Genomic DNA, 27,083 nt, shown 5'->3' with positions numbered 1-27,083 from the left:
TCTTGTTCCAAATGGTATAGAGCAGTGGTTCTCAACCTTTTTAGACCAAGTACCACCTCAGAAAATATCTCTCTCCATGTACCACCATAATAACCGATGTTAAAATACAGGTGTGTAGATCTATCCCATCCTATTCCGCTATGCACAAGCCAATAATTTGATGATCGGGTCATGGGTCAATAGGACCGACTCCGCCGGTCATCAAATTATTGTCCTAGGGAAAAAAGAAAAGAGAAAAAAAAAAACACATCACCATGAATTCAAGGCTTCATGGGGTGTGTACCCGATAGAAATACTTTTTTTTGTGAACTTCTCCTTTAACTTCTGCAGTTGTCACACAATGCCACAGACACTGAGACAATGAGAGTCTTTTTCAGCCAAGTGCTTGGTCAGAACTACCTGTAGTATAATAATCTTTTTTCTTCTTTTTTGGGAGACTCCACTGTGTACCACCAGAGGGGTGCTCAAGTACCACCAGTGGTACATGTACCACCAGTGGTACATGTACCACTGGTTGAGAACCACTGGTAAAGAGGAAATCATATAGCCATGGTCCTCCAGGACTAGGGCTGTCACGATTATGACATTTTTACATGCCGATTAACTGTCACTCAAATAATTGCGATTAACGATTTAACTGTGTTTTTGTCGTTGACAATTACATTTCTGTTCGTCTTTTAGGCTTTGAAGTTGCACATGGCAGATATGACACATAACCTAAATATACAAAGAAATTACTGCCATATTTGACAACCTTATACTTAAAAAAGAACATTGATAGTGGAAATAGACGATCTACAAGCTCACAACGCGCCGCGATGCGACGCGTTGTGAGCTTGTAGATCTGCTATTTCCACTATTTATTTATTTTATATATATATATTTTTAATATATGAACTTTTTTCAACATGGAAACGATTATGACGATTATGAAAAATAATCGCGATTATGTCAAATAATCGCAATTAGACGATTATGCAATAATTGTGACAGCCCTATCCAGGACTAGACTTGTCACAGACTCATGCTAGCATTAATAATGCATGCTAATAGATACTGCCAGTTAGAAGGGAAAAACAACAACCAACATTTTAAAACATTTTCCCTTGTGGGGCTTTATTCATGATAAATTAGCTGCAGTTAGAACAAACGGAACCCTACATTTTATGATTTCTTACTCCCCCCAGTCCAAACTAAGTAGCCACGTGTGCTTTTTACAGTTCATGTAATCCTCCGGTATAGAATTTGAATTCACCATCATCATTTCTTTGCATTGCTTTTGCTTCAGCTGAATTAAAACAGTCAACACAGGGTGGAAGTAAAACCACTGCTTTATAGAATTTATTTATTCATATATAATATATGTATACTCGTGTTTGACTGCCACTGTTAAAAAGTGTGACTCTCATCACATCATCATAAGCATAAATAATAACCTTTTTTTCTCTCTTCAAACCTGTTAAATTAACCAACTGAAAACAGTTATGGGTCATTTTCAGCACCACTGAATAGTACATTCTCTATATTGCATCAGAATATAAAAATATACAGATATAGTGTTTTCTTCATCATTTAAAACATTCTTTCCGTGTTGTTCAATGGCATGAAACGAGAGAGGAAGAAAAAGACCCCGTTCTAAGGACAAGGATTGTTGCCAATATTATCATCATCAGTATTACTGACTCTAATCGTATCCGTAGTACCAGATTGTCCATTCATTCATTCACAGCACTTTAAAAACATCAGTAGCAGCCACACGGGGAAAACAAATTAAATAACAGAGTTGGAGGGCATCCTCCAAAACATGTAACGCGCACAGTGCCACCGGCCTCCCGAGCACGTCAGCAGAGAGACAGAGGGAGACCAGGGGAGAGGGAGATAGACAGAGAGAGAAAGAGTGAGGTGCCATCGTGTCAATAGGGGAAACAGAGGAGTGTTGTAATGCAGTGGTGTGGAAGGACCGGCTGAGCTGGCTAGGTAGGCTTATGGTATGTGTAGCAACAACGACAACCATTCCATGTGCTCCTGCTGCTGTCGTACTCCGTTAGTCCAGCAGGGGGGGGAGGGGGGCACAATTCATAAACACTTTATCCCACAGTCCAAAGTGGGTGTTGGAGTGATACAAAAATCCAAAGCAAAAAAAAAAAAAAAAGAAAAGTCTTTTAATTCATTTGAGGTGAATGAGAAGATGAGAAGAAGGCGAGCAGTTGGGGCGAGAGGTTTGCAGTGCATAGAGAGGGACTTTTGAGACGGCCGTCCGTTGGGATGGGATTATTGCCCCCGGGAGACTCTCCCGCATTAGCCTCGCACACATACATACAGTAAACAAACGCACGCAGCACACACGCACACACAAAACGCACACACAACATACACACGCACACACCTCCTCCACCCAGGGGGAGGCAGCCGCTGCCTGGATAGGAAAATGGAGAGAGAGAGAGAGAGACGAGGTGGGGTTGGGTTGCTTGGTTTCCAGAGTGCTGGTCCTGCAGTATTCATTTCCTCAGTGAGTTTAGAAGGCTTGGAGACACAGCTCGGGGCTTGTGGGGAAAAGCAGTCTCCAATGTGTGGAATTTGTGTGTTTTATGTGGGTATGTCTGTGATATACATGTCCAGATGAGGCCCCTCATCCACCCACCCATCCATCCATCCATCCATCCATCCATGCATTCATCCATTCACTCATCCATCCATTCATCTATCTGACCGTCCCCCAAAGTGCTCACATCCGCGAGGAGGAGGCCAACTCATAGAACAACACATAGGCATCACTGCTGCGGACTTGGCTGGAGGACATTGGCGTAACTCTGCAGAGACAGAGAGAGAAAGAGAAAGGTGTGTTGGTTATAGACAGAGCAGAGCGGTGGCGTCAGTTCAGCAAAAGCTAGGGTATGGCAAAGATGGGAGTCCTCATGGAAAAGAGGCATTACATTTTGTATAACACGGTTCTATTGTGAAAATAGCAGATCTACATGCTCACAACATCTCGCGCTGCGAGGCATTGTGAGCATGTAGATCGGCTATTTTCACAATGTCTGAAAAAAAAAAAAAAAAGTTTTGTCCGTTACACAGGTTTCTACGGTTTCTTGGGCTGGATATGGCAGCCTGGAATGGTTGTTCAAGTGCAGCTAAACTTAGCATGTTAGTAAACGGGCCACAATTAACAATAATGCATGGCACCTGTGCAGCTGACCTGCAGAACCTGGGAATATACCATTTTGTGGAGAATATAATTATAATACCTTGTTAAAGTGACCATTTTGTTAAATGTTGCATTGATTTGTAGTTATTTTACTGTAATTTAACAATATGATAACCAGAACAGATAGACAAAGAGACATTCATGGATTTATATATGCAGCTGCCATACCCTGGGTCCAGGGGGATTGACGCCCCTGGAGCAGAGTAGCACAGTGCTTCTCAAACCTTTTCATGTCAGGGAACCCCAAACTAATATGTAGTTAACACTGAGATATTTTGACTGTGTATCAATTTTCTCCACTATTCACGTCATAGTAAGACTAGAGAGGGACAACTCACTGAGATTTGCACAGGGAGGTTTTCTTTGAAATCTCAAGGAGCGGAGTGGAATGCCATCAAGCACATACAGTTTCTTATACTGTGCTTCGGTAAACGATGAAGGGATTTAATGCAAATTAAGTGTAGGGGTGAATATTTATTAATTTGAAACGAATTTCAGACATTTCTTTTTCACTGGCAGAATTGCATACTGTAGAAGTCAAGCAATATGAATTCCCAATACAAGAAAATCAGTTGTAAGAAAACTGTAGATGCTCAAACCTACCTGGAGTCATTGAAAGTGTACCATTCTCCTGAGGCAGGGTTGCGACAGTAGGCTGTATAATGACCGCCCATGGTGGTGCCTGAGTGGTTGGACACTGCATATAGGTTGTACACTGCATTTGCTGGAAGAGAGGACAAAAACACAAATGAAATCAGCTGAAATCCCAACAACATTTATTAAGCAGTTTACTTCATATTTGGGGATTCAGCAGTGTTTCACTTGCTTCCTGCATTTATAAAATAGTCAAAACCATGTGCGTAGGAACTGTGAAATAACTACTTACAGCTGTGTACAGAGGCAAACTCCCGCAGGTCAAGGTCTTTCATAGGGAAGTTGACAAAAGTGGACAGTTTACTGGTTCTACGGGCCTCAGAGAACCGTTTCAGGTCTGTTTAGGGGGGCAAGTCAAGGAATACCACATGTCTGGATACCACCATCAACATACTGTAAGTCTGTGGGTTGAAACTGAAAACTCTCAAAACCCTGAGGAAGACTATCTTGTCCAAATGTTTGTTTCCTTAATATTTGTAATAAATACATTTGTTTGCATCGTGGGTGGTTACGAGCTGTGCGGCCTCCTCCTTTTGAACAAAACTCCAAATGAAACTGAACCACAGGATAATTTGTGAACGTTTGGCTAATATAATGTCTTGAAATAACATGTAACACAAACCCTTCTATCCCCGAGTTGGTCTGCTGGATTGAATATGTTTGTGTGCTTCTATCAGTGCTCCATTTGGTAGTGCACATGATGCCCATTTGAGCTGGTGCACCCTAGTTGTTCTCAACCTTTTCAGGGCGTAACCCACAAAATAATCGTATTTGAACTGGGGACCCCCACCCTGACAAGCACCTGGAATGTAAGAGTTGAGGCATAACATTTTTGGTTCCACAGATAAATATTGTGAAAATAGTGCCTCTTAATGTTTGACAACTACGCAGTAATGGTCTTTTTCTTTTCTTTCTTTTGAAGTATTCAAAAGGTCTTAAATTGTAATTTTACTGTCATCTGGGGACCCCCCCCAATATCATGTGGGGACCCCCCTGGGGGTCATGATCCGCAGGTTGAGAACCATTGGTGTACCTCACCTGCACTCATGCTGCAATAGTAAGATCAATTCTTCCCATCAGGAGTTGGCCAACAGCCTGTAAATACACTGAAATATTCATCTATTTCTTTTCTGCAGCAATGAATCATCATGGCCGTTCCTGATAAGCCCAGGCTATATGGGAAAGGTAGAGATGTGCACTCTCTCCCCCCTTTCTTCACATATCACACCATGCCTTCTCTTGCATTGGGTAGTTGAAGTCTAATGAATGCTTATAGCAAGAATATCAAATATACAGTAGCAGGGGTGGTGGAGGAGATGGGGGGTTAATAAACTACAACCACGGTCAATGTTTCTTGGATACACAGAATGGACTTAATATTGCCTGCACAAAATGTCCTCAAGATATATTATACTAGTCCATACAACGTATTTGCAAACCTTTGGCTCCAAGGAGCCCCTCCAATATTTTCAATACCATATTCATTACCACAATGTATGTCAATGAATAAATATTTATTAACAAACAACATATTACTTTTTACTTGCATAATGTAGATATTTGAATAATGTGACAGCACATAATAAAATAAATCGTAATTTTCATGAGGCAGGCCGGGTGTCGCAGACCACTTGGAGATCCCTGCTTCGTTATATTTTGGAAACAGGCTGCTCATTTGAGCATGGCTGTGTGTAACATGATGACTACATGTTTACATTGTTTCAGCTAAGCTATTTGTGCCATGTAATAACACAACGTTCATGCAAACATTATTACCTATCAATCTGCGTGCGGGTGCTATGGAAAGTTATTTCCAAAGCGCCCCCCTGAACTCATAAAACGCTGTCCGTGTGGACACGGCTCCTAAATGAAAGTCCTTTAAAACCTTTAGCTGTGAGCCAGGTCAGCCTGTTCTCCCAGCGGCTACTGATCCCAATCCCATAGCCATAGAATCTCTGGTGTTTACACCAAAACGCTAATAAACAGCTTGCATTTTGGGGAAGTGAAAAACGGACTTCCACCAGTCTGCATTATGCTAATGGTCAATGCCCTTGTGCAAGTTGAAATCAATTGCTCAACTCACTGTGGAGAAGCATACGGAACAGAGTGACAAAGGGACTGTGACTCACAGACAAGGTGACTGTGTGACGCACAGGTTGAGGTTTCCTCATTTAAATGTAGGATATACAGTATATGATATGACCTGGGACAAACAGTGTTTATAAACACTTCATAAGAGTCAATTTAATAGACTCATGGTGGCTAATTTGGGCGATTGGTGAGAAATTGAAAAACAAATTGAAATTTCTCAAGGCGCAGCAGTGATGGGTTTTTCCCCTCCTGTGTGTGTATGTGTTTGGTATTTTGGGGACTCACTGTTAATCAGTGTGGGAGCCAGGGAGGAAAGGTGCAGTGGGGAGCATGTCCATGGGACAATTATTTGTGTACATTATCATGATGGATGGAGACTATTGAAGTCATGGCTTAATATCAGATCGGTTTCTCCCTCACCTCGTAAATACCCACTGACAATGCATTCAGCCTAAACCCACCAATCTCACCTTCTCCGGTCTGGAAAAGATCAAAAGTCTGTCACCACGCAACCGCCACGCCATTGGCTTCACTTCATCTGTTTCCCCAAAAATAGGGCCCATAATCTCAGCTACACTGCAGGAAAACCAGGCATCAATGTCAAGAGGAAAGGATACGAAGCACTAATATCTTGGGGAATTTCTGTATTGTGAACTTCTTAGTGCATCTTCTCCTGGCTTTACACCTGTAGCATGTCTAGGGAACAGAAAGAAAAGAGAATCATTTGATCAATATTCACCATATAAATCATTGGACACACTTTTGAGAGAAAACAATAAGTGGTGGGAATTTGAACTCATTTTAGACATACAGTAAAGATAAAATAGATGTCTACAGTCTTGATAAATATGCCCAAATAGACAAGCTTGATAAGATGTATTTGTATTGTTGATCAGGCTTGGAGGTAGAAGCCCGATAAGGTCTATTTGTAATCTTTATCTGAAGCTTGATAAGGTGTATTTGTATTGTTTGTTCAGAAGCTTGAAGATGTTAAAACTCACCGGTTTCTCATCCCCATCGAGGACGTCCTCTTTGGTGAAGAGCCGCATGCAGTCCATCAAGCTAACCTCACCATAGCCCTTCTGGGTGCAAACATAGATGCATAGACATTAGCATGCACGCACGCACACAAACATACACCAGGCCGTACAGCCAGCCACACAAACACAAGACACGAAAAAAGCACGAACAGGAAAGAAACAAAGGAAGATAGCGCATGTTATGACAAAATCAGAAATTAGTTCTCTGAGAATTGAGAAATAAGTTTGTGTTGTTATAGTTTTTGCACTAAGGTCCTCGAGTACAGCAAAGATCTGATGATAAATAACGTAAAGTCAACACAGAGCGTGTCTAGCTAGCCAGCATTCATCTGTCCATATTACAGTATATCTCCATATAGTAGACGACCAGGTGTACTGTAGGGCAGTGGTTCTCAACCTGTGGGTCGGGACCCCTCTAAAATGACAAATTAAACATTGGCCAAATTGTCAAATATTAGAGGTAGAAATTGTGAAAATAGCAGATCTACATGCTCAGAACGCCTTAATTGGTCCCCAATTAAAATATGATTATTTTGGGGGTCATGGCCTGAAAAGGTTGAGAACCACTGTAGTAGACGAACAGTGTACTGTAGGGTGAGACGTAGTATGTGTGTGTGTGTGTGTGTGTGTGTGTGTGTGTGTGTGTGTGTGTGTGTGTGTGTGTGTGTGTGTGTGTGTGTGTGTGTGTGTGTCCTAACCTTGGAGATAGGTAGAGAGAGATCCCAGAATGGGTCAAAGACAGTGGAGCAGAAACCACAGTGACTGCAGGTCAAGGAGCTCTTCAGTTGGCCTACAAAAACGTCTGGAGCAAAAAGGAAGTGACGTAAGAAAAATCCATTAATACAATGATCTGAGTTGTGATGAAGTTGTAACAAAGTGGGATATAGATCTTGACTTGGGTCTCAAGAGAACATCAATCCACAGCAATTTTGTCCACACCCAAACTAGATTCTGAGCATAGCAAAGACTGAGTGACTGTGCATCTGGCCAAAGCAAGAAATTAAATGTTTAAAAGTAAACTGCTAATAAATAATTCTGATGTGGTCCCTAATTTAGATCATTAAATGACAATTTCACACACAACCCAGGAGCCCAGGATAAGGATAAGCTTATCAATCTTTAATACGCATGCTGCATTAATACGAACCCAGTTATGATCAGTAAATTATAAAAACAAACTATGGGTGATTGGATACGTATTGTAATACATATATCTTCAAAAGATGAATTCCTTTGCAAAAATCTACTGTTTGTAGGGGTAAAGAGTTACCTTGAGGTCACGACGCAATATTTCAATAATCCAGATTATTACACCTTTTAAATGTTACTATTCTTTAATGAGTAGTCTTGAGATACACACTGTAATGTTTTCAACCGTTTAAAAGTTTCATGATGTATAATTATGATGTCAGAGTAAGGTGATTGAAATGGTAGATATGTGCTTTAGACATATCTAACTGCTGAGGTACTCACCAACTATCTTACTGTCCTCTCTCTCCAGGTATTTACCCCACATCTTCTTGCCTTTCTCCTCATCCCTGTCACACACAGAAAGTAGTTTTTCATCAATTCGGGTGAGACCGCGGATGATGTGAAACAAATGTAAAGAGCAAAACCTTTTTTTTTTTCACTATGAGTGCTGACAGCTTGATTATGTGGGCAAGGGATGGTCCATATTAGCGAGTGAATAATGGGTGTCAAATGACTCTCGCAGCTTGACCTGGAAATATGGTTTTAAATGGACACTTGGCCGTTTTATTTTTTGCATTAGAGTGGAACACTTAAAGTTGCAAGGAGGTCCATTAATATGACTGATAAGATGTAATAAAATGCAGGACCTGGGGCTGTTAAAATGACTTGACACTTCTACTGAGGCAATACTTCTAAGGTTGTAAAGCTAAACAGGACAGCCTGAGTCAACACTTTATATCATGACATGTACAAACACGTTTGCTGACCCTCAGCACTCACGAACACACACACACTCTCTTTCTTTCTCTCTCTCTCTCTCTCTCTCTCTCTCTCTCTCTTGCTACTTACGGCAGGTGGTCAAAGTCCTCCACAGAGCCTTTTGGCCTGACAGTGACCCTGTTGACCTCGTTGTGCAGCCCATCCAGAAGGAAGCGTAGAAACTCCTGTGCGTCCTGCTGGCTACAAGAACACACACACACACACACACACATGCTGTGAGTCAGGACATCGTCATCCATTATAGGCTGGGTGTGAGATTTAACTCGGGCAAATAATTGAACACTCTTACAGTTACATCTCATATTGCCATGGCAACAGTTCTGTATGTTTGTAATCAGAGTGTATTCTGTACTGTACTGTGGTTGTGGCGTTGAATGAATAATGAGTAAAATGTGCACCAGGCAGGTAATAGGGTGAAAAGCTTACTTGTATCCCACAAATCTGGGGGCAAATCTCTGGATCTGAGTTTTGAACTCGGAGGGGCTTACAGCCTCGCTGCTGGATGATGTCCACATGGTCTGAATCAGTTTGGCAAATTCTGCAAAAAACACACAGGTCACATATACCACTGGTTCTGAAAGTGGGGGCTCGATCTCTTAGGACAGCCCAGGACAAATATCAGGTCAAAATCCTCCTCAAAACTTTGGCAAGATCTAGGTCTGTTATACTTCAAAATGTTCATCTCATTCTGTAATAGCTAAGACCTTTTTTCCTATTTTTTTTTTAAATTTTAAAATTTTTATTTTTTTGGATGGAACATCCTGTGTCAGACGTCAAGAGATCGAACCCACACGGTTTCTCCAGTCTAGTTTTACCCTGAGTCTACAAATAGAATATTTGCACACTTGCAGAGTTACAAATGCATAATAGACTGTTTCTACATTATTTTAATTAAAATTGCAATTAAGTGGTATAAATGTACACATTTGCACATTCGAACACAAGGACTACTTGATGAAATATTTACAGAAGACTGGTTAAACAATATTGTTTTACTATTATTGTCATTATTATTAACAATAGCAGTAGTACAACAGCTAAATATGGTCCAAACTAATGTAACTGGAACATCTGTTAAGGACAATAACCTCCATATTTCCAACAGATTTTTCATTTCCAAATCTTGATGTCTTCCCTGATTGACCATCATAGTTTTTGGTAAATATGATGTACATGGTTGAAATGACACTGGTCTATATCTACATAACATAGGGTGACCATATTTCCAGCCACTCAAACCGGGACGCAAAACACTGTTGCCTAAAACTGGGACCCTAAAAGCAATGCGCACGTTACCGCGCACGCACGTGCCGTCGTGCCCATTCTCTAACGTTCGTGCACGCGCACACACGCACCGCAGGGTTGCAAACAGACAGTGAGTGATTGACAAACAGCCTCAGCGTTGAATTCAGACACGCAATGAATTTGTTCCTGTTTTCTGATTGGTTAGTTGAGCATGTTTTCATGAAAAGAACATGATAAATGTCTATGCAACCACTGAAAACAGCTACTATTATTTTAATTATGGCGAAAACCGGGACAATTTTGCAGTGAATGTTGAAAAGCGGGACATATCAGTGTTTTAGAGATATTTGTCGGGACACCGGGACACGCAGGTTGAAAACGGGACTGTCCCGGGTAAAACGGGACGTCTGGTCACCCTAACATAACATAATATGTTATGTCACATAAACTACAGTAGCTGGAGAACATATCATCCCCGTTTCTTCCACATGCTTTTTTACCAATCCCAAGGACCTGTAACAGATCTGGGTCATTACCCTGAATGACGACCACTTGTTTTGTCAACAGAACATGTGAAACAAAATGTGCCTGTTTGGTGTTTGTTTGGTGCAGCGGGGGGACCTGTGGGGGGCTCTTCTCACCTTCCATGAGGGCTGTGTTGGTACGGCTGTTGTTGTTAAGGTCTCTGCGGTGTGAGTTGTGCAGGCAGTAGTCTCGCAGGTTGTGTGTGTTGCTGAGACACTGCAGGATACTGTTCATGAAACACTGCAAGGACAGGCACGCACGCACACACACGCACGCACACACACACACACACACACACACACACACACACACACACACACACACACACACACACACACACACACACACACACACACACACACACACACACACACACACACACACACACAAGTAAACAGAGTTTAATTGGGTCCCTTATGGATAATGCGTTCATAATGATATACACACTGTATGAGGTAATAAGGCGGTCTGTTCAAAAACGATTAACCGGAGAGAGAACGTTGTTGTTTTGACTGACAACACACACATGGTCACACACGCAACCTGCTTTGCAGAACGCAACCGAACACTCTGTTACCGCCGCACTTGTCACATGTGACACGTGTCAGACGTCAGAGAGAGAGAGAGAGAGAGAGAGAGAGAGAGAGAGAGAGAGAGAGAGAGAGAGAGAGAGAGAGAGCTCTGGACCATAGTTCAAAAGAACAGCCAGAGGCCTCTGATTAGGTTACTGTACACACGCGGACAAACAGACACACACACCATTTATTTTAGGAGTAGCCTCCCTGCCTGTTGCCTGGCAAATCCTCTCCTACACCCACATCACAATTCCAAACAAATCTCAAACCCCAACCATACAGTTTAAAAAGACGAATGTCGGTATCACTTGAATTACACATAGTTATAAGTCACATGTCAAACAAAACGATAGCTATGAAATATGAATATGAATGGCAAAACTCCTGCTAGAGCCAGGACGTGATGGGGTCCCAAAGTGTGTGTGTGTGTGTGTGTGTGTGTGTGTGTGTGTGTGTGTGTGTGTGTGTGTGTGTGTGTGTGTGTGTGTGTGTGTGTGTCTCTGTATTTGCACTTTCGATGCATACTTACAGTGTTTCCTAGGTTCCTTAACCCCACCAGTCCTTGGGCACTCTTGGAGTTCTGCAGAGAGACAAAGGAGTATTATTAACAAACAGGACACGTGGCCTTGATGTAATATACAATGTACCTGTTTGTTTGTGCGTACTGTATGTGTATGTATGTATGTATGTGTGTGTGTGTGTGTGTGTGTGTGTGTGTGTGTGTGTGTGTGTGTGCGTGCGTGCGTGCGTGCGTGCGTGCGTGCGTGCGGCAATGACTGACAGACTGTGGGCTTTTCCTGATAAGCATTCTTTTCATTCCTCATAGAATAATACTTTGTGCTGTGTGTTGCTGCTCATTTTTATACTCCCAGAGTGAAATTAACGCTTAGGATTTTAATCTGCAGGCCTCATTCATGCTCCTGTGCTAAACCCTCCTCGGTTACACAGAGGAACGCTGGATTTTCTACACAATGAACACTGAACAGCAACAGAATTCCTTATTTAATAAAATGTTAGAAAAGAGCCTACACTAACCAGTGTGGGGGGATATTCAATAATTCATCAATCTTTATTCCGGACTCAAATACGATAGAAAATTATAAGACAGCACCAACTAAAACCATAGACTGTAGAAAAATATGGACGAAATGACGCCATTGGTTTCTATGCAGCGCAAACGGCCCTTTTCCACGCCTTGAAATGGGTGTCGCCATCATAGAAATAAATAGAATTGTAATGCTACCAGAGATGCTATTGGCTGCCAACGGTCACGTGCAACGCAAGGATACTTGGGAGAATGTGTTGAGCTCTGCCGAAAATACAGCAGACGAAGAAGAAAACGTGGATCGCCCACAAGCCAACAACGCAACAACAACAACAACAACAACAACAACAACACACAGCCTATTTTTCTACAGTCTATGACACAGACGGACCGCAGTGACAGTAAATGTCCGAATAACTTTTTCATTTTGCCACGGAGATTTGAGCACCGAAACGTTTGGACTCTGGAGTAGCCGCTGCAGCCGCCGCTAACCAAGCCTGGGTTCCCGAGGCTACCGCTAACCTGACCGGGCCGTCTAGGACTCTGTACCCCGCATGGAAGCCTTGTTGAGGACTCCACTTTTGAAAGTGCCCGTGTAGTTCCGCTGGGTCTTATAATAATCCAGTTGTCCACTAGCCCCATATAGAACCTCACCCGTCGCTGCATACTGTTGTGTCTCGAGGTTATATGGGGCTAATTGTCCACTAGACTTTTCACAAAGCAAAGAGGCATTCGTCCAGAGAAATATGCATGTGTTTATTCATATTTATTAACAGGGATTTGTGATGTTTATAGGACTGAGATTGCAATGCAACCTCAGTCCTATAAACATCATATATAGTTCATAGTTAGCCGCAAATTGCAACACTAGATTTTTTTATAATGGGATATATAAAAAAATCTAGTGTTGCAATTTGCGGCTAGTTCATAGTTGCATTCATAGTTCTCAGTCACACCTCTTAACAAAAGCTGACAACAATTTGACACCTATGTTAACAATGCGATTAATGTAGGAATGGATGCAATATGCATATGAATTGTCCATTGTGACTACAGTCTGTGATTGTGACATGCTAAGTAGCCTACAGTAGAAGAGAAGCTGGATTCACGAATGGATTCATGAACTAATTATTGAGCTGACATGCAGTATCGTGGGTTAATTATTCCGGGAGGCTAAAGAGGTTATTTCAATCAGCGATCGTAAATGCGCTTGATTCATGTCATTTGTTTGATTGAGGTTTTTTACAGTAGCAGGCCTACATCATTCAGCATATTCCTCCTCTTTGATTCAGTCAATATCATTCTGGTTTATATTTTGGAAATAAAATGTGAGATCAACCTATGTCTATTTGTGTGCGTTCCTATGCAAATTTGTGTGACATTTGTATGTGTGAGTGAATGTAAGTGCTAACTTAGTTTGACGTGCTGCAGACTGTTCTATTGACAATTATACTGTAGCCTCAGTGTTATTTTCAAATGTTTTAATTAATACCATTTGGTGAGGCTAAATGTTGAGTGTTTCTTTTTAGTTTTATATTATATTATAGGCTATACCACTTTATATACGAGTGGTTACTTGGGAGAAATACATTATTACCTAATAGCCGTTCTAAACCTACAAAAAGCCAGATAATTGCCATAACATCACGTCGCTGAAGTCTGCTAATGACCAACTTCAAATTCCAAAAGAGCTCCCGACCGAGATCTCCCATCCTGGCTCCAACAACAGGTATATGAGGTATGGCAATTATACAGGATAGCAGGACATGCAACTTCATATAAAAAGTGCTGTTTTCAGTTTCCAAAATGTTACATGAAATATTTGATAAATGGTCTGAAGTAGGCCTAATGTAAAGTAAGTCTGTGGTAGGCATATGATTGACAAATTATCAAGAATGCCATATGCCAATGTTAAAGAGGAGTTTATAAAATAATATAGGCTTCCCTTGGCTTAGAACATAGGCTATTTTGGCTGTAAGTGGCCACTAATATGTTGTCTGGTGTCGATATGTTTATGTAGGGCTATTAGCTTAATGGCATGCCATACTTGCACAAATCAAGACGAGAAAAAACAAATAAAGACGCATTGTTTTGGTGGCATTATATATAGGCTTGTTACACAATCGGGCAGTAGGTAGCCTTCATAATAAATAAATACCAAGTCGTGTATTTGTGGCTGATATGCCTATAAGAGTAAATACATTGTAGGCGAATTAACAAAAACGATGTTTTAACATTTATATAATTATAGAGAATATATGTGTGTTTATTTATGTCCTCACTCATTTTAATAGCTCTGGATTAAGCGTCTGCTAAATGTACATTGTAACCTGGGTTTGTATAATAGATTTATTTTGTAAAAATGTTTACACGCCGTTGTACAAAATAAACCGATCTAGCTAACAGTGCGTCGCATTACGACGAGTTGTTAGATCTGCTCTGCTCTGGGTAACCGAATTGTGCATCAGTGCATGCAGGCTGGCCGCAGATCAGTTTCATCAGAAGTCGGCCCCGCCCCCACCCCGCAACTTTATAATTTATTTTAAAATACATTGGACCAAATTTCGACAAAACGCATATGATGGTGATTGAAAGGCTAGCGATAACTAGCGATAGGAACCATAAAGTATTCATGAAAATGTTAATTAAGGTTAGAACACGAAAGGGGAAAATGAATGGGATCCAATGGTGAACAATTCTTTTTGCTATCGGCCGAGGGGGAAAACAGCGCAACTAGCGGCCAATCATAGGAAGTTTTACTTCCGTATTGGAGTCATTTTAAATCGGCAGAACTTGCCCCTTGACTAAAACACATACAAGCATTTGACTTACTCCAATGTTTCCAAGTAACACGAGGAGTACCATACATATATAATGAGGTTGTTAAACATATAACGCTCAGCACAATTGTACGTCAATTCCTGCAGTGAAATTTGATTACATAAGTTCAGCAGCTGTTATATAATGTAGTAGCAATAGCAATGTGAATACCAACAGAGGGCTGATATAGGGTTGATAAACACACTGCTGCCCTTGGCAGAGACAACAATAATCCCCCCCCCCCACCCCCCAAACTAATGAGGCACTGGTCTCTATGGCATTCTGTGATCTGTATGATGCCAAAATGCTCCACCTTTAATGCCTTAATTCACTATATACCATACTTTGTTGACCGGTGTCCCCCAGGGAGCTATACTAGGCCCCCTTTTCCCTTTCTCTTTGGCGAAAATAGACAAATGTTCTCCCCCAGGTTCATGCGGTTAAATCTATGAAAAGTGGAATAATGTCTGTGTTTCAGTGATTTCTGAACGTTGACATCACATGGGCCCACTCAACCAACGACACACACACGCGCGCGTGCACGCGTGCACACACACACACACACACACACACACACACACACACACACACACACGTTCATCAGAGCCTCAAACTAATACACCCTTACTAATGTGCTGACCATAAACAGCAATCACAAGAGAAATATGAATTAATAAACCAGTACATTTATAAGCGTAGCTTTTCTCAGATAAAGATAATCAGCGGTCAAGAAGGCTGCCAGTCAGTCAGTCAGTCAGTCAGTCAGTCAGTCAGTCAGTCAGTCAGTCAGTCAGCCAGTCAGGTAACCAATAGCCTACAGAGGCAGAGAACAGCAGCATTAGTAGCAATGGGCTGGTTACTAAACATCAGTTACCTACTAAACATCAGTTACCTACTAAACATCAGTTAACTTTTTATATTCCATGCAGGTGCTCAAGACATCTAGCACAACTTATAGGAGCACCTTCACTTTCTGTGAAGTAATACTGAGTAATTATTTCGGCCAATGATCCATTAAGGCTACGATCGTTTATTCTGTTCATTCACTCAGTTCACTGCACTTACAGTACATTGACAGAGATGAAGGAGAGACCATGCAGGGGACACAAGTTAAAGGGGAATATTTAAGCCTTGAGACCACTGAGAGACAGACATTGCCTTCATATTTTCGACACCCTGTGAAGAGTTTTCGATCACATTTCACACAAAGATGTCATTTCTGGGAATTCTGTTTCTAACACTATGTCTTCAATGTTGTGCCTGCTAAAAAAGAAACAGTACATTACATCAACAAGTGGGATGTGCTCAGTATAGGCTCACCACACCCTGGAAGGAAGTGACATGTCAATGACCCCCAGGTCAACGCCTTACAGAGGTCGAATACAACCTCTGACCACAATGACACTGACCACAGGAGTGGTCTCCACCCAAGTCACTACACCACCCCAAAAAAAGTGTTTTAACAGCTGGCTGCAGTGCAGACACATAACAGCCGACCACACTTCAAATAGCATGCCTTCCCCACCAGTAACATTGTTACTTTGTTGTGAAAAAGCCAAATATTAGTAACATATTTCCAACAAAGCATTAAGTATGGCTAGCTGATACTAATGATTCGCCTGGTGAAGAAGAAATTGGTTCAATTTCAAAATGTCAGAGATGCCATTTAACTACTGTGGGTCTGTGCCCCATACCAACATGTCAACAGCCTCTGGCATCTGACAAGGTTCTAATTGCCCCAACAAGTGTGGCTCTCTCAAAGACTATGGGAATCCATTTAAGCAAAGCAGAGGACCCTTATCTTTGTGAATATATTCCAGACCTTGAGTGTAAGCCCTACTCCCCAGTCCCCACGCCTGCTGGTCCTTTGGTAATGTATATTGTACCTCCAGCTTATCCAGTTATGTGTACTAAACTGAGAAAGCGCTAGGGAATGTTACAATTACATAAATAACCTCAGCCATCTGTCCATTTTAGTGTAGAGAGAACGAGAGTGAAAGAGAGGGAGAGGGAGAAAGAAGGGAACAGTTTCATTAACTAGGGCTTTACATAAATCCTCCTTTCTCTAAATTCCACAATAGGTGAATAGAGCACTTTATTGGCCACTGCCTCATAACATGTCATAACTACTGTACATAGCCTACACACACAACCCACCCAACCCAACAAACCACCAACTTCAGATCACTTCCTGTTTGAATTGGTACAATGTTCCCTAACTTTAGCTCTGACTGGCTAGTTCTGCACGTTTTGCCACATCAGCCCCTCCACTGCGTTACCCCCCCCATCCCCCCGGAAACGTGTCGGTCTGTATGTCTGACTTTGCTCAACTGCAAAATGAGTAATGCAATTGCTGTCTCCAGAAATAGTACCTATCTAATAAAAATGCATGCCTGCAAGCCTGCCTCCCACTGGCCGGTACGCAGGTTTGCCTGGCTGATGACATGTCACCGTCACGCCGTCACGTTTGTCTCTGCGACAACACGATTTCTGCCGTATGATGCGTGTACAGGACTAGAGGACATTATGACATCACACCACAGTGGCAACAATTTGTCAGCAACAGGGTTCTGAATGACACGTGTATGTGTGTGTGTGTGTGTGTGTGTGTGTGTGTGTGTGTGTGTGTGTGTGTGTGTGTGTGTGTGTGTGTGTGTGTGTGTGTGTGCGTGCGTGCGTGCGCGGGGCGCTCGCGAGCACACATGCATGCACGTGTGTGTGCAACAGTGTGTGTCACAAAGACAGAGAATGTGATTGGAATAAGTGAGTGAGCTGTCCCTGCAGTGTGTGCTTTTTGTAATGCCCTCAATGATAATTTAACTCTGAGATTGTACAAATGTATCCAACTCCACGGGTCCATTTAGTTACATTTCCAGGGTCCACAAGAGAATGGATAAACTAACATCTACTACCTACTTCACAATGTAAAACATGGCTAATCAAATTAAATTAATTAGTCATTTATAAAACATTGATTGTGTATAGCATGACCGTCATTCTGGCCCTGGCTGAATAATTCCGTCACACTAGTTCTGCTATGATTCTTCAGTGTAATCAGTGGGAGGCTCTCTCCATTCCGACATGTCGCCACTCCGAAATTGACTTCTTATTGTCAGAGTGGCGACACTCGCATAGGGGTTAGGTTTAGGGTTAGGGTTAGAGATAGGGTTAGTGTCGGAATGGAGACATGTCGGAAAGGAGACATGTCGGAGTGGAGAGATGCACCCGTAATTAGTGTGTAAAAGGCAATGTTGGGAGTATGTGTATTTGCTTTTTTGATGTTTTTATTGTTGTTTCTTTTACTTTGAGTTGATATGCTTTATACACTATATGTGCACATACTGTGACTTTGTTTCTGTATTTTATCATTGTGCAGCTTAGCTTGGTTAGAATCTACCATAACTACGTACCAAACGATTTCTCTCCTCAACATGGCTGAATATGAACACGGTCCCTGGACAAAATTCCATTGGCATCGTCTCCCTGTGGGAGCCTGGTCGATCGAGAAGGATGCCTGGTTCTTTCTTGGAAATCTAGAACCTGACCCGCAGCTGGAACACTCTGAGCAGCTGGTGGAGGCTTCAGAGCGGAAGAGGTGAAACGTCCCAGAGCAGTGCTGCCGCGGAGGCCAGGCCAGAAGCCATGCTGAGCAGAGGGGCCCTGGATGGCTGCTAATCATCCTGAGAGAGCCTCAAGTCAAACAGCTCCAGGCTCCCCCACACACACACCTTATGTATCCAAGTCTCTCTCTGGCCTCTCACCTCTCACCTCCAGACCCCCCCCCCCTTCCCGCTCTCCTCTCTGCCTCCTCCGCCTCCCTACCAGTCGAGGAGAAACAGCTCACATCTCTTATCGTATCAATGTAGAAATACTCAAATGTTTACGATTAATAGTCCGGAATTCAAAATGTTCTTGAGTAAATGTACAAAGGTATCGGTATAGAAATGTACTTAAAGTTCAAAAAGTAGAACGTGCTCACCAGTTGTTGTTTTTTCGCCATACAAAATGGATAAAGATATTTTGAAAATAGCAGTTCTAAAACGATCATCGCGACGCAGTGTGAGCTTGTGGATCGGCTATTTTCAAATGGCCCGAGATGTATATAGGGCTGAAGTGGATAATGTATGTTTTGTAATAATAATCAAAATCTACAAATAACTAGTAACTAAAGTTATAATTGTAAAGTAAAAAAATGTGCCTCTGAGATTGGAGTGGAGTAAAAGTAAAGTACTGATAATTGGAAATACGCCAGTAAAGAAAACAATACTACAGTACTTACGTAAATGTAGGGCTGTCACGATTATGACATTTTACATGGCGATTATTTGTCCCTCAAATAATTGCGATTAACAATTTAATTGTGTTTTTGTCGTTGACAATTACATCTCTGTTTGGCAGATATGACACATATGGCAGATATGACACATAACCTAAATATACAAAGAAATTACTGACATATTTGACAACTTTACACTTTAAAAAGAACACTGATAGTGGAAATAGCCGATCTACAAGCTCACAACGCGTCGCGATGCGACGCGTTGTGAGCTTGTAGATCTGCTATTTCCACAATTTTTTACTTTAAAAAAAGATATGAACATTTTTCAACATGCAAACGATTATGACGATTATGACAAATAATTGCGATTATGACAAATAATTGCGATTAGACGATTATGTAATAATTGTGACAGCCCTACGTAAATGTGCTTAGTTACTTTAGTTTACATGCTCCCTACAAACATCTTTCTCCTTCCTCTCCCCTCTCTATCCTCCTCTGTCAGTCCCTGCTGACCTGCTGCCTTTTCCTCCCTCTCTCCCAGGAGTAGCGCTACACAATAAAAAAACAGATGAATACCTTGTGGGTCTGATGGCGGATGTGGACTAATTAACAACCTCTATGCCTTGCTGAGCACACTTGTGAATTGGTTAGGGCTAATTAGTCTGATTTGTATGCTTGCAGTTGAGCACCGATGAAAAAAGGCTGACTGTAAAAGGTTTAAGGGGCTATGTGAGCTACACATACAGTGAGATAGGAGGCTGATGTTAATGGTGTTAGGGTTAGGGTTAGGGTTAGAAATAAGTGGTTACCTGGAGAGGAGAGGAGACTTATCTGTCCTGAGTCACATGAGGGAACATATTGTTCATATTTCCGATGCATCGATGTGAGCAGACTGAGTGATGCTGCCTTGGGGAGGAAACCCCCATTACAAATGTTCCTTTCACAACTGTAAGATGCATGCTCAGCCAGCCACAGCTGAAATCCTGTATTCAAAGAGGCCGATAACCGATATTAAGAACCAATATGCATTTTAAGTAAAAAAAAATTGTAAGTGGTTAATTCATTTATATATTTTTCCCATCCTAAATGTTCTAGAAGCTCACATCTAGTCGCCGCATCACCCTAGAAGAACAGGGGTGGGCAACTTTGATGATAGAGAGGCCACTATATTTTCACACTCACTCCAGAGTGCCACATTGCATATCTATACTATAATTTTGCGAATGTCTGAGTGTCTGAGTGTCACAGCGTTTCTCCTCGGTGGCTGGAGCAATTGATCTGAAATCGCATCACTATCAGCATATGAACACACCTGACATAACTGTGAAGCCCGTTTGTCACTTTCACAAATCGTATGCTGTATATTCGCATTTTTATGGTGTATCTATATCTATTTAGCCTACAGTACCTTTTGTGACCACACATGTTAAGGGAGGGGCGCTGTTGTTCAAGCCATTAGCACAATCACACACAAACCCCCCCCCCACACACACACACACACACATGGGGGGGTGGGGTGGTGGAGGGGGGGGGGGGGTGCAGGCGGGCGGGCGGGCGGGGGGGGGGGGTTCTGGCCCTGTTACAGATGTTGTCCAAAAATCATGCAGATCGGTACACAGTATCTCTGTAGCCGTTAAATGGAACGGGTATTTCTTACATTGATGCTCCTACATATTAGCATGCAAGCACCAGTTAAAGTTACTTTCCATCCCTCATATAACCCACACACTGCACATCATTTCGGAGCTCATATCTTTGAACGGGTAAGGGCTAGTACAGTTAAACAGAGCAAAAATAGCCCATCTACAAGCTCAAAACGCGTCACAGTGCGACACATTTTGAGCTTGTAGATCTGCTAATTTTTTATTGGAATCTTGAATAGTTTTTTAGCTATTTTTAAATTTGAATCCTGAAAAATTGCATTTTTCATGGATTGTGCTGTTTGTATAATATGTCTTCTAAATTTGCAGTAATATTTTTTCAGCGTTAAAAAACATATCCCACACCGGGAATTTCGGGGGGAAATCAGTTACCAAGATGCACAAATAGTTTTCGATATTGATATTTTTCGATATTAGTAAATTGTATGAATATCCAATTCGATAATCGCCCGTTTCGATAATCGGTCTATCCCTACTTTCCTGTAAGGTACAGAGCTCTTAACAAGAAAGGGGAAACAGAACATATCCAACCATGTCTTTCTTTAGGCCTGTGATATTTTATTTATGTTCACATCCAGAGCAGTCATTCCTTAGAGTTTGGTCGTGTTTGAGTGCAGTCAGGGACATGCTGGGCCCCTGATTCAGCCCGGGAAAAAGAGTTGGAGAGGCCCTCATTGCGAGAGATCTCTCTCCATAGCGCTGCTGCTACTCAAAGATTTGCCATTACAGATCATGACAAGTGACAAGCCAGTGGGCCAATTACATGAGTTATATTTCGTCGTTATCGGGTGGAAACCTTGTATGTCCAAAACCGTTTGTTTTGTATTTATCATTTAAAAAATGATTTAAACTAGTGAAAACAGCCGATCTACAAGCACACAACGCCTCGCACCGCGAGGCGTTGTGTGCTTGTAGATCTGCTTGTAGATCTGCTGTTTTCACTACTTTTGTGCGACGGCCTTGTATGATGAAGCAGGGCTTTGCTTTGCGAAAAAGATTTACAAATTTGAAACTTGGAGATACAAGGTTTCTGTCCGACAGTGACGATTTACTTTGTTGGCCGCCCAGCCCCCAAAATGGAACAAAGGCCGACATTTTATTTTTAAATTTTTCCTAATGGCCGGCCTGGAATGAACCGGCGGTTCGGGAGTTGTCCCGCTTTTCCCAATGGCCAGCACGTCCCTGAGTGCAGTAAAAGACAGTTGTGCCTCCAGGTTGTGGGATAAGACTGTAGTTGTGTCCTTTGAGCTCAGGCCTGGAATCACTTCCATCTTCAAGGTTCAAGGTTCAAGGTTCAAGGTTGTACTTTATTGTTACGTTAATTGTTAAGAGTAACATTTGTTTTTGTTTGGCATCCTTCAGTCAATGCAGTCATATATCAAAGAAAAAAACAATATAATAACATCAAACCACATCTAAAATAATAATAATAATAATCTAAAAAGGAGTGCAAAAGGCAAAAAGAGCAACAGGAAAAGAAAAGAGCATCCTCAGATGTACTTGTGCAAAAAGTTTGGCATATTCTATACACCAACAGCATATTTTTCCAGTAGTTGCTACTGTACTGTACTTAACTTTTGTAAACATCTTCACAGAGTGTTCTATGTGCAACAGATTAATATATTCAACTTCACAGTATGCATTTATGTACAGTAGGTGCAATTCAACTTCACAGGAGGGAACGTAAGGGGTATGTACAGTAGGTGCAGTTCAACTTCACAAGGAGGGAACGTAAGGGGTTGGGGGCTGGGGTGCTAGCGATTCCTTTTTCCCTGGATCTTTCTCGTTTCCATCTCCAGATATTGACCCTGCTTTAATCCTGTCTGTCCAGTTGTCCTTAAGATTTCATCTTATGTGACTGACTATCAGAGTGCCCTCTACATTCTTCAGGCCTGGTAATAACCCAGTGGCTTTTTTCTAGGCCAATGTATCTACTTGTTATGTGAGTAATGGGAGGTCTAGATGACATGGTTATTTCACTCAGACCTTAATCCGGATGTGCTTAGTTAATTTATAGTGGTAATCTCTCTCTCTCTCTCTCTGTGTGTGTGTGTGTGTGTGTGTGTGTGTGTGTGTGTGTGTGTGTGTGTGTGTGTGTGTGTGTGTGTGTGTGTGTGTGTGTGTGTGTGTGTGTGTGTGTGTGTGTGTGTGTGTGTCTGTGTGTGTGTGTGTGTGTGTGTGTGTGTGTGTGTGTCTCTCTCTCTCTCTCTTTCTCTCTCTCGCAAGTCGCTTCTATTATTATCCTATAAATATTTTCCATTCGTGAAAGAGTTATGTAATTAAATGTCATGCGGTAATTTATGTTTTACTGATCAAGTGACCCTCCACAGACACTGACAGATTTACTAATTCCCAAACTGTGGCCTGGCCATTTCAGATGCAGAAAACTGAATACTGTACACATACAAATTTGGACACTCATAGTGAAAAATGGCCTAATGGAAATTCCGCTCCTGTGTGATGGTATTGTCATGGAGTAAGTGTGGGAACCATCTCTCCCGCTCTCGGACTCTTACTTTCTCACCCTCCCATTCAAGTGTTGCATTTCTCTCCGCTTGCTCCCTTCACCCAGCAAGTGGGTTTTAAAAGTCTGGATCTGTGTGTATTCCGTTCTTCCGGCCTCCTCAGCTTGCCGTGTCACGGTCACTCTGGCCCACTTCCTCTGAAGTGAGAGCACTTGAGAGGGTGCCACAGGGAGCTGTCCTGTGTTCTAGGCTTTAGGATGGAGACCTACAGTCGTTATTAACTAATTAAACCCCATATTATGTTGTTGACTGGGTCTTCCAATGATCTGTACTTCTTGGTCCCCTCCTACACCCTTTTTCCTTCCATAGCTGCTGAAAATAGACAATTTATTTTTGCTACATGTTTTGTTCGCACTATTATGACAGGGACGCTAGGGTTTTTGTAGTTAAGTTTAAGTCATTTCAGGAATGGCCCTTAAATCATAAAATAACATGGAGACAGATTGCAGGGGCCAAAGATTATGAAACCATATAAACTAGTTGAATAGTTAAATAAATGTTCAATTAGAATGACAAAATGCGGGGGGTGGCAGGCACACAAATATTATGTAGGTCGATGATTTGTTTGGTTGCACCTGTCTTGCTGCCAACTGGAATCCCAGACTCATGTTTATTTTGAAAATATTGAAATGAATGTGAGTGTGCAAATCAGGGAGGCAAATTAACATCAGCCACACGCTGCTGGATATTGGCAGTGAAAAATACATTTGTTTACCCTATTACATAGTCATTTTTGCTGCAAGGTGGTGCTGTGATGCATTGTGACTGAGCTTTTGGAACTGCTATTTTTGACACTTGTGTGCAACTACATATAAACCAAGGCAAGCTGTACTGTATGTCTTGTCTTTAAACTTGAAAATGTATAAATAAAATAAAATAAAAAATAAGAAAATAAATCATATCATAAACAGTACCTCCAGTTCCCATGAGTTGACATACAAGAAAACTACCAGCTTTTATGATCCTTCCAAGCCATGCTACTCGACAACTATTGTCGGGTGGAAAGCTTGAGTTATAAGGCTTCTATGTCCAAAACTTTTCACGGAAAGTAAAAGATAAACTATGTTACAGGAGGTTTTTGTGATACAAGGTTTCTGCCAGACAGCGACCGACAATATGCATGTCAACCACACACCCTGCTGCTATTAACAGCTGTATGCCCAAACCCACCTGGCAGCATGGCATGCCATCTTATTGATTGGTTGGCAAGCCTTTGTGAAGAGTGAACAGCTTGTTCTGACCTCCTCCCTCTCTTTCTCTTTCTCTTTCTCTTTCTCTCTCTCTCTCTCTCTAGGAGCTACCACTTCTGTCCAGCTCTCTCTCTCACTGGGGAACAGAAAGTGACACGTTCGCTCGCTCACATACCGGCACACACATGCAGTGTTCACAGAAACACTTGCCAGGGAACGAGAGGCAGTCTATTTATTTCTTCCTCTCGAAAAGCACAGAGAGCTGAGATGAGTCAACAGCGCTGGCTGTGACAGTGCCAGGTGATGTAAATCCACAGCGATCTCTCGCTCTTTCTCTCTCTCTCACGCACGCACACACACAGATCCTCTTTCTGAGAAGAATGCTCAACTAGCCCCGAAGTCATGTTTCACAAGATTATTGAGAAGACCACCCACCCTCCATGTTCTTTTGCTGCAGCTATCCAGCTAGAATACAATGTGGTAGATGCTGTAACAGCTAGCAGTCAGTAGTAGCACGGTGGTAAAGCAACAACAAGGGGGAAAAGCTGTCTTGTTATGCAACTGTGTGTTCTGCTTCACACCTTCTTGAGTCCACTTTCACACATATCTTCACTAGGGGAGGATGCGCTGTGCTGAGCTGCATTGTGAGTATCGGCAGTCAGCAAGATGTTTTCTCCGTTCCGCCTGACTAGCTTGTTTAATCATGGGGTGCAAACGGCTAAGTAATACTACAGTTAACTACAGAAATAAAAGGTAACAAATCAGTAAATGGGACGTGTCGTGTGAAGTATGTATATTAAAAGTGGTGTTCTTGCAGGATGGCGCAAATGAGCTGATCACACTGGAATATCCCTCATCAGGACTTCAACGTGGCTGAGTGGCTGAAAGAGGCACAAGGTTTGCACACTAGTGTAGTGTTGCAGTTAGACCTACATACTGAACCTGTAGCCAGAGGCCATCACTATGTTGGCTTGTGGTGGATATTTTTGACAAACTTCTCTTTTGCCACGGACATACAAAATGAGAAGACAACCAGAAAAACACAGAGATGAGACCTGAATGACTATAACTGGTCTGTAACACTATAACAGGTGGTGTTATTGGGGTCCTTAAAATAAAACATTTGAGAACCACTAGTACTAGTGGACTCATGCCATAGTGTCATAGTAAATAAGTGTCATATTCTGAAGAAAACCTGGAGATTTGACATTCAGTATTATGGGTCTTGATGATGAAACTAAGCAAATTACAATGGTATGTAAAAAAGAAAATCTATAATTTCCCACAGACAAAACCAAGTCTTGCCACTGACATATTTGTCCGTGTACGGACATGTTGATGACCCCTGCTCATTCAGTGGACATGCATAACTTTGGTTTTCAGCTGATGGCAGCCAACAAGGAGCACAGAGCTATTTAGGGGTTAGGAGTCTTTCAGTACAGCCAGTCATATTCAACAAATTGCTGGCCAGGCCTGGAATCGAAACTGAGACAACTGGGGACTCCAGCTCCACACAGGCAGGCTCTCTAAGCATTCAGCTACGCCGCACCCAATAACCCTATGATCTATCTGCAGTGAACTTCTGTTTTGAAGATTTGTACTTAGATATATAGATATATAGATAGATAGATAGATAGATAGATAGATATCAACAAAGAAGGGAACGAAGAATATATACATAAAGTGTAAAAAAAACTGTCAATGCTCAACGTGAAACAGTCAACTCGAACAAAGAAAAAAATCAAACCTCGGTTCGAAGTGGAGCGGTGAATCTGTGTGTGTGTGTGTGTGTGTGTGTGTGTGTGTGTGTGTGTGTGTGTTTGTGCGCCCCTCCTTTAACTTGTGTGGCCACTCAAGGTATTGCCAGGCTACAGACATACCCAGCCAGCCAGCCAGCCAGCCAGCCAGCCAGCCAGCCACATAGCCAGCCAGCCAGCCACAGACATACCTGTCTATTGGGAGCGCTTTCACCGCTCCAAAAAACCTGTCCATAACATAACATCAATCCATAACAGTCACTGCTAGTCAGTGCTACAAGTATCTCACCACCATGTCAAACACAAGCACAAGTACTTCCTTCTGACTATTTAAAACTTCTTATTGCTGCAGTTTCACTGCATGTAATCCTTCAACAGCTGTAATGTACATCCATGTGACAAATAAAACACACTGGATGCACAGTATCCATAGCCTGACACTCAGCCTGAATTGACATTTCGTTAATCGCCAAAACAAAATTTTAAAGGGGTGTGGC

At 42.0% G+C, this 27,083-nt stretch overlaps 1 protein-coding gene across 4 annotated transcripts in view; it reads right to left on the bottom strand.

Moving 5' to 3' along the window:
• Window positions 1-2,676: 2,676 nt before the first annotated feature.
• The window catches only part of usp2a (ubiquitin specific peptidase 2a), a 50,915-nt gene continuing 26,508 nt past the window's right edge, over window positions 2,677-27,083 (bottom strand). For 2 of the 4 annotated variants that reach the window (XM_080732304.1, XM_080732306.1), the window contains 11 exons: window positions 11,836-11,886; window positions 10,848-10,971; window positions 9,388-9,499; window positions 9,031-9,141; window positions 8,464-8,528; window positions 7,689-7,792; window positions 6,952-7,032; window positions 6,568-6,646; window positions 4,092-4,196; window positions 3,809-3,929; window positions 2,677-2,810 (listed from right to left, as the gene is read on the bottom strand). In XM_080732304.1, coding sequence (XP_080588430.1) covers window positions 2,726-2,810; window positions 3,809-3,929; window positions 4,092-4,196; window positions 6,568-6,646; window positions 6,952-7,032; window positions 7,689-7,792; window positions 8,464-8,528; window positions 9,031-9,141; window positions 9,388-9,499; window positions 10,848-10,971; window positions 11,836-11,886 — 1,038 coding nt within the window. In that variant the 3' untranslated portion in view covers window positions 2,677-2,725. The remainder of the gene's footprint in view (window positions 2,811-3,808; window positions 3,930-4,091; window positions 4,197-6,567; window positions 6,647-6,951; window positions 7,033-7,688; window positions 7,793-8,463; window positions 8,529-9,030; window positions 9,142-9,387; window positions 9,500-10,847; window positions 10,972-11,835; window positions 11,887-27,083) is intronic. The other 2 variants (XM_080732305.1, XM_080732307.1) reach the window with 1 other exon arrangement.

This window comes from Nannobrachium achirus, assembly GCF_963921795.1.
Source record: "Nannobrachium achirus genome assembly, chromosome: 8".
NCBI classification, from domain to species: domain Eukaryota; kingdom Metazoa; phylum Chordata; class Actinopteri; order Myctophiformes; family Myctophidae; genus Nannobrachium; species Nannobrachium achirus.
Note: the sequence above shows the minus strand (reverse complement) of the source record. Positions and strands in the feature narration are given on the sequence as shown.